Source organism: Varanus komodoensis, unplaced genomic scaffold (assembly GCF_004798865.1).
Source record: "Varanus komodoensis strain SLA01 unplaced genomic scaffold, ASM479886v1 scaffold2, whole genome shotgun sequence".
NCBI classification, from domain to species: Eukaryota; Metazoa; Chordata; class Lepidosauria; order Squamata; family Varanidae; genus Varanus; species Varanus komodoensis.
In genome coordinates, this window is record NW_025335568.1 from 42,782,453 (window position 1) to 42,795,500 (window position 13,048).

The following is a 13,048-nucleotide window of genomic DNA, read 5'->3' on the forward strand; positions in this document are numbered from 1 at the left end:
TATGAAATCTGTATTGCATGAAATAAATATACAATCAAATATTTATGGAACATTACACTTTTTAAAATGGAAAGAGTGAGTTAAATATTCGTTTTCTTGTATAATTTAATCCAGTGCCTTACCACCCTGGTAGCAATTTCATTCTAGTCTTCCCTAACTTGTTGCCTTCCAGACCAGAATTCCCAGCTGAGATGATGAGAGCTGTTGCCCAACACATGTGGAAAGCACAAGACTGGGAAGACGCTTTAATCTATATAATCAAGTTGTCACTGAAATAATACAGCTGCTTCCCCATCAGTAAGATTGCAAACGGGGACTCAAATGAGTAGGTGCTTCTCCCTACCTCCCCATTCAAGGGAAAAGATTTTAGCATTGTGTACCAGATACCTCCCCTGCTCATCAACATTACACTGACCCTGCATTGTGGAAGGTCAATGGGGTTACTATAAAGAGGGTAATATTGATGCAACTGCAAATTGGGTTCTTGCATTGGATCCTAGTTGCAGTGAGAAGGAATTCCCGTGCTCCCTACCTCATATGGGAGCAGAACGGTGCTTTTTACAATTGCTGTATAATTCTTTGTAAACGAATCTCGATATTTGTGAAATGGGAAATGATAAATACATTAAGTTCCACTAAATAAATATTAACCTACACAGGCAAATGCAGTAGATTGCAAAGCCGTTAAGGGGGGGGGGGCAATCGGTCTCCCCGTTACTCACATGGGCTCCAATGTTTTGCTGAGCCAGGATTTCAGCGCCTCGAAGTTTTCTATGATCATTTTAGCCACCATCCAGAGCGGCCGAGCCCCGCCTCTCCAGGCAGCAATGGCAAAAGGGGGCCGCGAGGGCCCAGGGCCCGAACCGAAAGAGGGGCGGGACCAGCAGCGGCAGTTGACACGACAGCCCTCCTCGGCGGCCCGAACGCGGTCTCCGGACCAGGCCGTGCAGCCCCGAGTGCGCGCTTGGCCTCGGCGGCGGCGGCCTGGCGTCGATCCTGGCGGACTGCCGCCCGTTTGCCCGGCAGACCCGCGCGTGCTCAGCGCTCGCTCGTCCTCCCACTCCTCCCCCACCCCCCGCACTTCTCTCGCGCAGCCACCGCTGCCGCCGCCGCCGCGCCAGAACAACTAAGATGGTGGCGTGGAGCTGTCGCGAGACTGCGGGAAACCTCGCGAGCGGGAGACGAGAAGGGTGAGAGGGCGGCGGGCGGGGCAGGGAGGAGACTGCGTCCTCCAGGGCAGGGCGGCCGTGCTGGCGCGCTCGCCGTTGCGGCTGCGTTCGCCAACGGGGCTCTTCTTCCTCTTCGTCTTTCCACAGGAAAGAGGATTCCAACCCCCCGCCCCGGAAACTGTAAGAAAGGGCATACCCCGACTCTGCCAGCTTCGGGACGTGTGCTTCCTGTTCGTCTCATTCGTCGTGGCCTCACCTGTCTTCTAAGGCGAGGGCCGCGCTCTTGCCCTGACATCTTAGAAAAGTTTTCCTCAGGAGGCGAAGACTGGCGCACGGGGACTGAAGGGGGTGGTGAACAGCCCGTGAAATAACGTGTATGGTCAGACCTTTGGCATTCTTGCATGCACGAATTAGAATTTCACCGCTGTGCAATCGCGTATGGACACCCACTTCGCGTATCTCCATAATTGCAGCTCAGTCTGTTTAGAACTACCATATGTTTGCGACGCTTCTGTGTTCCACAAAACTTCTGTTTATTTAGTTTTTATACCACCCAATAATCGAGGCTTTCTGGATGGTTAGCAAAAGTTGAAAAGATAAACACAAATTTAAAAGAACAAAATATTATATCGTTTTCTAATGAGCTTGATTGTACAACATGGCCAAAATATGTGAGTTTCAACTTTGTTATCTTGTCGACCAAGGGATGTGCCTGGTTTAATATGCTATAGCACCTGCTTGTTCGACACCCCCACTGTCCATGGAATGTGCAGGAGCCTCCGCCAGCACCACAGCTTGAATAAATCGATTTTCCTCTTGTCTGACTTTTTCATTGTCCAACTGTAGATTGTAGGATCCTATAGGAAAAATGATCAGTCAGACCAGTCTGCACTTGGTTGCCAAGCTGATGTTCTTGTTTTTTCACACACAATTCATGCTTGTCATTGCCAGAAGACCTAGTGAAATCCATTGCTTTATTTCTGGACTTCATTCATTGCTGCAAGTAATCAGTGATCCCAGGAAACAATTCCTCTTCAATTTCCACATTATCAACTGCTATTTTGATGGCTTCATTCTGTGCAGTTGCCTAGATCTTCATATTTTGATGTTCAGAAGGAGGTCAAACTTCTCACTCTCTTTGATTCTTAGGCTCAACTTAGTACTAAAACCTCTCAAGTCTCAGTGGGATTTGCTTCTTAGATACAAAGTATCTGAACCTTAGTATTGCAACCCTATAGTGCTAGAGAATTCCAGGTTCAATCCCTGACATCAGGGTTTAGAAAGAATCTTTCCTTAAATCCAGTGTGGTGTAGGGGTTAAGAGCTGGGACTGGGACTCAGATGATCTGGGTTCTAGTCCCCACTCAGCCATGGAGCCAACTGGGTGACTTTGGGCCAGTCACAGACTCTCAGCCCAACCTACCTCACAGGGTTGTTGTTGTGGGGCTAAGATGGAGGAGGAGATGTAAGCTGCCTTGAGCCCTTTGTAGGAAAAAGGCAGGATATAAATCGAAAAATAATAAATAAATCCTAGAAATCCAGTCAACAATATCTGCCAGTATCAACAATACTGAGCTACTCTGACTTGGTATAAGGACAGCCTCCTACATTCCTATTGTCAGTAGAGTTTATTTCCAGGTGAATGTGCACTAATGATTTACTAATGAGCAAGCTCATTGAACCCAATGTGGTTTAATTCTGAATAAACATATGTAGGCTTGCACTATTAAATGTTATGGTTATTCAGAAATAATTTATATCCTGTTGATTTAAATAGGCTCATTTCTGAGAAATGCATATGTTTAAGACTGTGGCGAAAGTGTGTTTGCATATTTTTCCATCCCATTCCCTCTCTTGCTTCCTTTTCAGTTTATGTTCCATACAAATAATGTTTTAGATATAGATTGTTTAATTCAGGTCCAGACTGTAACTTTATGGAATAAGCTGTTCTTTATAGCTATGTATACATGTACACATGCATTCATAACGACTACTGATAGCATGGGGAAAATAATTATTTTCAGTGGTATACAGTATTCAAATTATTTTCCTTGATTTCATAGAATCGTAGAATAGTAGAGTTGGAAGGGGCCATGAAGGCCATTGGGTCCGAACTCCTGCTGTTGCAGGACACCAAGTTACACCATCCCACTCAGATGGCTGTCCAGTTTCTTTCTGAATGTCTCTAGTGTGGGAGAGCCCACCACCTCTAGGCAGCTGGTTTCACTGTTGTGTTGTTCTTTCCTGATATGTAACCTGAATGTGGGTTGTTGCAACTTGACTTGAGTATTCCATGTCTTGCATCCTGGTATCAGCAAGAAGAGATCTTGAACCTCCTCCTTGTGACATCCTTTGAGGTACTTATAGAGGGATATCATGTCCCCACTCAGTCTTCTCTTCTCAAGGCTGAACATGCCCAGTTCTCTCAGTCTCGCCTCACTGGGCAGTGTTTACAAACCCTAGATCAGTTTTGTTGCCCTCCTCTGCACCCTTTCTACTTTTAATTCATTTTTCTGAAATATTGGTGTCCAGAACTGGACACAGTATTCCAGATAAGGTCTGACTAGTGAGGAGTATAGGGGAACTACTACTTATTGTGATTTGGAAGTAATACTGCTATCAATGCATCCCAAAATAACATTTGCTTTTTTTTTTTAACTGCTGCATCACATTGTTGGCACATATTTAACTTGCTGTCCACAATTACCCTGAGGTCTTTTTCAGTTCTGTTGAGCCACATATTCTCCATCTAGTATCAATGCATTTGGTTTCTTAGGTGGAGGACTTAGCACTTGTCCCACCAGTTACCTCCATCCAGTTTAAGAAGGTGCCATTGATGAGCACTCTTTGTGTCTGATTTAGCAGCCAATTTTGGATCCACCTAATAATTTTTCTACCTAGGCCAGTTTTTGCCAATTTTCGTATCAGAATGTTGTGGAGCACTACGTCAAAAGCTTTGCTAAAGTCTAGGTAGATTATGTCCACAAAATTGAGCTTAAATTAGTCTGAAAAGATCTATTTTTGATGAATCTTTGATGGCTTCTATTAATCACTGCATTTTCATCAATATGCTTGCAGACAGATTTTTCAAGTAAATTTCTCCAGAATCTATCCAGGGATGGATGTCAGACTAACAGGTCTGTAGTTCCCAGATTCATCTTTTCCCCCTTTTTGAAGAAAGGACCAATGTAAGCCCTTTGCAAGTCATCTGACACTTCTCCTGTTTTCCAAGATTTATCAAAGATAATAGCCAATGGTTCTGAGAGTTCCTCTGCTAGCTCTTTCGTTACTCTGACATGGAGTTAATTGGACCCTGGAGATTTGGAAGTGTTTATTCCATCTAGATATCCCTTGACCATTTGTCTGTCAATCTTGGGCTGCCATCTCTCACTTTCAACTTGTACTTCTCCTTGGTTGTAGATTTTCTTGTGGGAGAAGACGGGGGCAAAGTAGGAATTGAGTGCCTCTGCCTCTTCCTTGTCATCTGTTATTGCTCTGCCATCCACTTTAAGTAGCTGGACACCCTTCTCTTTCACATGACTTCTATTCTGGGTGTATCTGAAGAAGACTTTTTTGTTGTTCTTAGCCTCCCTTGCTATTCTCAGTTCCTGTTTTAGCCTCCCTGATGCTGTCCCTGCAGTTTCTTGCTGTTTGTTTATATTCTTCCTTTGTGGCCTGGCCCTGCTTCCACTTCTTCTGCATGTTCATTTTTTGTTTCATGTTATCACTTAATTTTTTTTGTGGAGCCACGTGGGCTTCTTCTGTTGTCTTCTGCATTTTTTTTCTTTTTAAAATTGTTCGTAGTTGTGCTTGGAGAATCTTCGTTTTCAAGATTTCCCAGCCCTCTTAGACTCCTTTTGCCTTAAGAGTGAGTTGCCATGGCTTTCTTTAAGTGCAGGATATGTGTTAGGCTGCAGTTAACCTTTGTCCTCTTTATAATTATGAATTCAAGTATCACATGGTCAACTCCTCCCCCCCCCCCCCCCCCGGCATTCCCATGGGTGCTATTTTGTCTACCAGGCCATCCCTGTTGGTATTAAATCAAGGATAGCTGATCCTCTTACTTCTTCCTCTACATTCTGCTGGAGGAAGTTGTCAAAGTAGTTATCTGGAACAGGGGTGGTTAGACACCAGGTTCTGCTGATCTACATTATTTTTTTAGAACTCGGGGCCACCGACCAGAGTCGCATGCATAATGGTTCTTGTGCAGAGAAGCAATCACTTAAATAATGGAACTATTCTGAGTTTGTGTACAGCATAGCAGTTTGCTTTCAGTACACAGTCCATTCTTCACCACTTGTATTCTGCTTTTCTCACAAACTTTAATAATTTATTCAGAGTAAGAAAAGAAAAGCTGAATGGAGCTGTAGTGAACAGGCCATTTTGGAGGACCACTAGATGGCTCATAACAATTTGGAAAAAGAAAGAAATCCATTTTGTTTCTGCTATTGTTAAACAACTGAGGGCAGGGACCCTTGTCACTGAGTGATCCTCCATGTAAATCTTGATCTGCTTTCTGACTTTGAAGCTCTGAAATTAGAGCCTCTCAAACTCTTAAGATCAGTGGGAACTAGGGTGCTTCTGGGAAGAATATTCCTAGCGCTAACAATCAAAAGGCATTGTGTAGCTATTTCATCTTTCTTTCTAACTGATTTTTTTTGTGGAAAAAAGATGGAAGAAGCAGTGGAGAAGCACACAGAAGATTACAAATGGAAGGTGACCTGCCTGCCTTTCATTTTATTGCTTTATTTTACTGATATGTAAGCTACTCTGGGAACCTTTGTGGGTGAGAAGTAGGATAAATATACTATACATAAATACATATTGCCATTTTTTACCTACTCTGTAACTGAGTATAACAGGATATGGGGTGTTAAAGAGCATCTCTCCATCTACTGTCAACTAGCTGCAGTTCTTTTCATGTTGCATCTCAGGGAAAGAAAGAACACAGCACTATCCCATTGACTTTACTAAGAAACCATTGGCTAATCTTTTCCCCAACAGTAGCCATTTCAACAAGCTTCCTGAACTGTTTCCATTCCAGCTGGTGATCAGCTGGTGATTACAAGAATTAACTTTAAGAACTGGCATCTGGTTTGTTTCATTTCTCCCACCTTCCCATTCTTTTTTTCTTTGTGAGCCATATCTTTTAGATTGTAACCCTAAGGGACTTTCTTCTGTATTTGTGAGCCTTTTTGGGAATAGGATCAAAATAATTTAAATAAATAAAAGTCTCAGTTGCATTTTGTGGTCTTGAATATACCAATAAGGAATGGTAAGTTGTATTAAAAAAGGGTTTATAGGAAAAAGTATTAGCTTTCAGATGTAGCTGGATTCATGTAGGACAGGCAAAACCGCATCCCTAAATTAGGAGGTAACATGCTTTTTCCCAAATTATTATTAAAGTTCATGATGGATATAATAATATGCAACTGCAGCTGTGTATAGACACAAAGATTCATAGTTTACGGGTTGTGTCTAGTGTTATTCTGACATATGTGGGCCTATTCTAGGGAGGGCTAACATTGAATACAACCCTTTCTGACATATGGCATGTAAAGTGTTACTGAGAATGTTATACTCTGTCCTACAACTTACTAAATTTTTGACAAGGGCCAAATTACAAAACACATACAAATACATGTAATAAAAATAGTTATCTTTTTATTTTAAGGGTACCATTTTTGAGAAGAATTGGAGGTACTTCATTTTTCCCATTTAATTGTTTTTCTAATCCAAATTCCTTCACATCACTTTAACTACACTCCTGGACTTGAAAGTATGTTCATGAGGAAGTTAGTCTTATTAATACTAATCACTGTTATTAATAATTTTGTCCAGTTAGCTACTACAGTCAAATCTGACACAAAAATGTAATCCAAATCCTGAAAGTTTAAAGATAAAAACTTTACATACTGAGAATGGAACTGAACTGAGGATCTCCGGTTGAAATTCTCCATGTTCCTGGACTGCATCAATATCCTTAGCAACATGTTGCTGTTAAACTATTGTTTGAAGAATGCAATGACAGTATATGGAACTTGGTGACATCGAGATGAAGCTGTGGAGCCCATGGAGTGGCTCACATGTGAAGACTGAGGTTTGCCACTTTGTAGGCCAGATTTTGGTGTCTGTGAAGTATGGAAATGGACACAAGAAGGATGTCACCATCTGGCATAAGATACAGGCAGAATGGAGGTCAGGTACTACATCTTTCCTGATTCCATTAAGTATACAGAGGAGAACTATGATCACCTATCAGTAAAACTAACAAGATTTGGCAACATTCTGCAGCCTATTAATAATTTGAGGTAGAAATTATCATTTTAGTGGACATGTGAACAATGTTCTGTAAATCTGCATGAGAAATTCAAATGGAAATTTATAGTTAAAATGCAAGACCGAAAATGTTTAATTCTGAATCTTAGAATCTTGTAATTAGAATTTGAGATAGATTTGGGGCTATGTTGGAAGTCCTGTGACTAGAAGATGGACCATCATAGTGATACTTATTTATTGATATGAGATAACTTGTCAAACATTAAAGGCACCTGTTCAGATTTTTTTATTTATTTTATATTATTAATTTTAATTTTATATTGTTAATTTTGTATTGTATTTTATTGTGTTGTAAGCCGCCCCGAGGCTTCAGCAAGGGGCGGCATAGAACTGTTCTAATAATAATAATAATAATAATAATAATTTCATAACTTTTGAGATTATTTGGATTTTTACTCTACCTCCTTTCCCTTCAGTTCTTTCTGAATTAAAGTTGACAGAAAGATATTTCACATTGTGCCTTTTGGACTTAGTCCTTCTTTTTCTATTACTGCCAATGCAAGGATCTTAATGTAGTGCTCCTTCTTCACTACAGTTTTCTGCTTATGGTGCAGTAAAACTGTTGTAGTGGTTAAGAATATGAATTATAAATCAGCTAGTTCCTGTTTTAGCTCTTGATCTCGTGATGAGCTCACTAGGTAGCCTTAGACAAGGCATGTGCTAATGGCCGCCTTAACTCCATGTGCTATGGGAATGATGATAATGATGGTGACGATGACAATGACCTACACAATACTGGTAGAAAAGTTACAAGCAATAAAGTAATACATGCAATGGTTTGCATTCACAAGTGTCATGTAAATGTTAAGTATTAATATAAATTGAACTAGTAACAGAACGTTGCAGTAGGTACTCCTAACAACGTAAGAAGAGACCTGCTAGTTCAGGCCAAAGGTCTGTCTAGTCCAGCATGCTATTTCGCAGTCGTCAGCGAAATATTTGCAGCCTGTGGAAAACCCACAAGCAGGACATGAGGGCAATCACCCACTCCAACTGTTGTTTTCTCAAACTGATATTCAGAGGCATCCTCTCTCTAATCCTTCAGATAGCCATAATGACTACTAGCCATTCTTGATCACTTTTGTAATGACTAAGTGACATCTTGGCTATTGGAAGCCCTTTAAGGTTAGGCCACCTGGCTACCTATTCTCTTCATTGTATGGCTATTGTGTTGTGGAGTCAGTAAGGGAAAGTGGGTGAGGAGAAGGTGTGGTTGTGATCTGTAAGAATACCATCCCATTAACCAGGTACCCCATTATGGAGCTGAAATACACTGAGTGTGTGTGCTTGAGTTGGGAACTAGGAACAGACTTGAGGATTCTGTTGATACATAGCCAGCCTTGTTGCCTAGCAGAATCTCTGGTCAAACTCACAGAACTCTATTCATAACTGGTTTTGGATTCCCCCAGATGGTTAATCCTGGGGGATTTCAGTCTTGCTTTTGATTCCAGTTTGTCAGGTGCTGCCCATGAGTTCATGACAACATGGCAGCCATGGGCCTTTCCCAGTTGGTTTCTTAAACCACACATGCTGCTAGACACACGATGCTAAACTGAGTTTTGAACCCTTCATTTTGAAGAATGAGGTTTCTATACTCTTAGTCTTGCCTTGATCTTGGTTGAAGCTAAGATCACAACCCTTTGTTTTTGTCCATGTAGAGATGATAGTCTTATTTAAATGGTCCACTTCCAAATACTTGGGGTTCTAATAGGTTTCCAGTCAGGTCTAGGAGGATTCTTTGCCCAGTTCTGTCAGTGATCCTGTTGTGTCCCTGGTCACAAATTGGAATTGGGAATTTAGTAGCCTTTGCTCCACTATACAGAGGAACTCTGACATATAAAGCAGGAAGGACAACTGGACTGCTGATGGCAGAAATCTGGCCTCATATCTGACAAATCACTGTATAGAGAGCATCTTCACTCCTATGGGATTGCAATACAAGCAGTAAAGAATGGTTTTTCTTCTCTGCTCTTACTGTGTCTGCAAATTTACATTCAGCAGAGCTTTTAAGAGTTGTGAGGAACTTGCCTCAAGCCCCAATTTCCTCTAACCTATCTTTTGCACCATCAATTGCCTGCTGTGACACTTTCAGCATTTTGTAGATAAAATTTATCTGATAACCAAGCTTGATGTGATCAATCTTGGATATGGAGATTGACACTGAGGTGTCCAGGAACTCTGTGAATGGGGTTATCTTGGATCAATTTCAATTTCTAAGTCATGATGTTGACAGGCTGCTTGCACTGGTGAGAAAAACACTCCTGCCCTCTCAATCTGTGTCCTTGACTAGTAGCTCAGGAGGTAGAACATTGAGTGAGCTATTATCATTAATGTCTTCCTTCAGAGAGGGTAAGACTCCTGCTTGAAGGGAACTATTGTATGGCCGCTCCTTAAGAAACCTAATTTGAATCCTCTGGACCTTAACAGCTTTACACCAATCTCAAACATACTATTTCTCTGTTAGGTGATTGAGAAGGTGGTGTCTCTCTAGCTCCAGACAGGATTCTGAGCAGGATATAGAGTTAAGACTGCTTTGATTGCTCTAGTGGGAGTGTGTCCCTGTTGATTCCGTAAGATCTCCGAACAGCCTTTTGTACTATTGCCCATAGTATCCTTCTGGATTGTCTGACAGAGTTAGAAATTAAAGACACTACTTTGCAGTGGGTCTGCTCCTGCCTCTCAGATTAGTTCCGGATGGAGTGATGTTTAGAAACTGTCTCTCCTCCAAGAAGACGCTGACTTGTGGAGTCCCACTGGGCTCCATTTTGTCTCCAATGCTGTTTAACATCTGCATGAAGCCACTGGGAGAGATCATCTGGAGGAGTAGCACTGGATGTTATCACAATGTTGATGACACCCAGATCCATTTCTCCTTACCATCATTATCTGCTGCTGCTTTTAGAGACAGCATCTCCTCGACTGCCTGAAGCAGGTAATGGGATGGATGAGGAAAAGCCAAGTAGAATCTGGACAAAACAGAGGTACTTGTTGTAAAGCAGTGGTCTCAAACTCAACTTACCTGGGGGCCACTGGAGATAGAGTCTGGGTGAGGCTGGGTCGCATCAAGTATTCCACCACTGCGGTGGTGGTGGGCCGCTCATCCGGAGGCTGTCCCGGGCGCCGCTGGTGCTTTGAAGGCTGCAGGGCCCCCGCCTGTCCTGGCAATTGGCCTGCGGGCCGCAAGTTTGAGACCCCTGCTGTAAAGGGTCCAAATCCAGGATTAGAGGTGTGTTTACCAGTTCTTGATGAGGTCACACTCCCCTGAAAAGACCATGTTCGCAGTTTGTGGGTGTTGCTTGACCTTGCCCTCAGATGTTAGCACAAGTAGAAGCTATAGTCAAGAGTTTTTGCGATGAGGTTCGGCTGATTTGTCAACTGTGTCCCTTACTGGAGGAGAATGAGCTGAAAACAGTACCGCATGTGCTGGTAACTTCTAGCTCAATTTCTGCAATGTGGTCTATGTAGGGCTACCTTTGTGCCTTCTCCAGAAACTGCAACTAATATTAAATATGGCAGCCAGGTGGGTCTCTGAAACATCAAGGAGTGATCACACATCACCAATATTAAATTTTCTGCACTTGCTGTCAATATACTTCCAGGTACAGTAAAAGCTGTTGTTAATTACTGTTTCAATTTTGTGGCTTGGGTCTAAATAATCTTCTGGAGTGCCTTTGCCCACATACTCCACCATGCCTGCTAAGGTTCTCTGAGGATAATCTTCTGACGTTTTCTTCTGTAAGCTTAATGTCAACTACCCAAGGATTTTCTCTGTGGTTTCTCCTAAACTATGGAATGGTCTGCTGGGACCAATGAATCTGATATTTCAGATTGTTACCTTCAGGAGGAAATTAAACATCTATCTCTTTTGACAAGCCTTCCAAGATTACTTCCCAGATCAGCCTTATTGTTGTTTATACTTGTTTTAGTTAATTTTTAGCAATTGTTAACATTGTTGGTAAATAAAACAATGTATAATAATAACTTCTAATTGAAGTATCTCACTCTTTCTTTCATAATCCTCACACACATATCTTTCTTTCTCTCCTGCACTCAGGTTTTTGTCAGCTTCTCACACACACATATCATACTTAACAATATCAAATTTTGACTCTCCATAGTCACTAATATGTGCTCCAAGTATTCTACTTCCTTCTTTAGAATGCTTTACACATCCCTTGTTTGGGGAGTTGAGCCAGCCTGGGAAAGGAAGGTTGACAAGGTGAACTGGCTTGGCATGCTGTCAGAAAGAACGCTTTGGGTTCCTCAACCACGGCACCCAGATTCTTGCCAATGAACTTCTGGCAAGGGATGGGGTTCACCTCACGAGGATGGGGAAAAGGTCCTTATAAAAAACCCAAAGACCACAATATGGGGAAAATATGGTATAAACTAGCTTATGATTTAACACTGAATCCTACAAATCTTATGCAGCCTGGTAGAAAACATTAAAATGGCATGCTTGCTGCCCAAAGCCCACAGATGAATAAAATTAATTGATTAGCCATCTTCCAGAATGCCCAGGACTGTGGTTGAAAACTTTGTTTGTATTCCTGGAGGCAGTCAGGTTTGTTGTCATACTGCAATTTTGCCCAACCTTAGGAATGTGTTACTCTTGTGCCATTTCTTTGGCTTGTGTGTGGTGCCCAAAAGCACAACTGACTTAGTAAGTTCTTTGTATCCTGTTGTTTCCTGTGTGCAGGAATTAGAACGCTCCTTTGGTTCTGCATACATCGTGTATTGTAATGTGGGTGCTATCAGATCTCTGTCTCAGCTCTCAGCTTATTTGTGCATCTTCCTACTTTCCTCTCCCCCTTTCCCAACACATACAAACACACTGGGGCATGTCATGAGCAGAGCCGGGCATCAGACTAGATGGCCTGGGAGGCCTCTTCTGACTCGCGTTGTTTCCATGTTTTTATTATCTGGGGTTGTAATGAGAAGACTGCCTCTTCAGATTCTTTAGATTTGCTGGCAGACCACAACACTGTCTGTTAATGTCTGACAGATCACACCTGACTGAACTGCTGACAGACCTCAAATGACTGACTGAAAACATCTATTTCTCTCTCCTGACATACTTCCAAGCTCTGCCCTCACACTCGCAGTCACCAGGCAATCACCCCACTCAATCATCCACCTCTTTTACTCCCTCGCTCTTCTGAAACTTCCCAACATTTGAAGGAACATGTTCCCATAACAACACGAGATCTTTACAATGCCTGGCAGGTCTTTCCAGATAGGTAGTTTCTAGGAACTGTTGGGAACTGCTGAAAAAACACCCGTTTCTTTGTGGCCTCTGTGCCTGCACAGGACCTATTGTCAGGGAGATTCCCTAGCTAGGTGTTTTGGCTGGATCCCCATCCCCTTCCCCATGTGTTTTATAAAGGTGAGGCTTCTGCCATTTTCTCCATTTCTATAAAACCCATTCAATTCAGGACCCTAACATCATGGCAGCTACCAGTCACAAAACAGCAAAATTAAGTCCCTTGAAAGGTGGAGGAGGAGGGACAGTGTCCTTGGCTTCAGGGATCCAGTGATTCC

At 42.3% G+C, this 13,048-nt stretch overlaps 1 protein-coding gene across 2 annotated transcripts in view; it reads right to left on the reverse strand.

Moving 5' to 3' along the window:
• RBM26 (RNA binding motif protein 26) overlaps positions 1–1,073 on the reverse strand; it is an 86,678-nt gene extending 85,605 nt beyond the window's left edge. For both annotated transcript variants that reach the window (XM_044429667.1, XM_044429666.1), the window contains exon 1: positions 723–1,073. In XM_044429667.1, the coding sequence (XP_044285602.1) occupies positions 723–793 (71 nt within the window). In that variant the 5' untranslated portion in view covers positions 794–1,073. The remainder of the gene's footprint in view (positions 1–722) is intronic.
• Between the last annotated feature and the right edge of the window lie 11,975 nt (positions 1,074–13,048).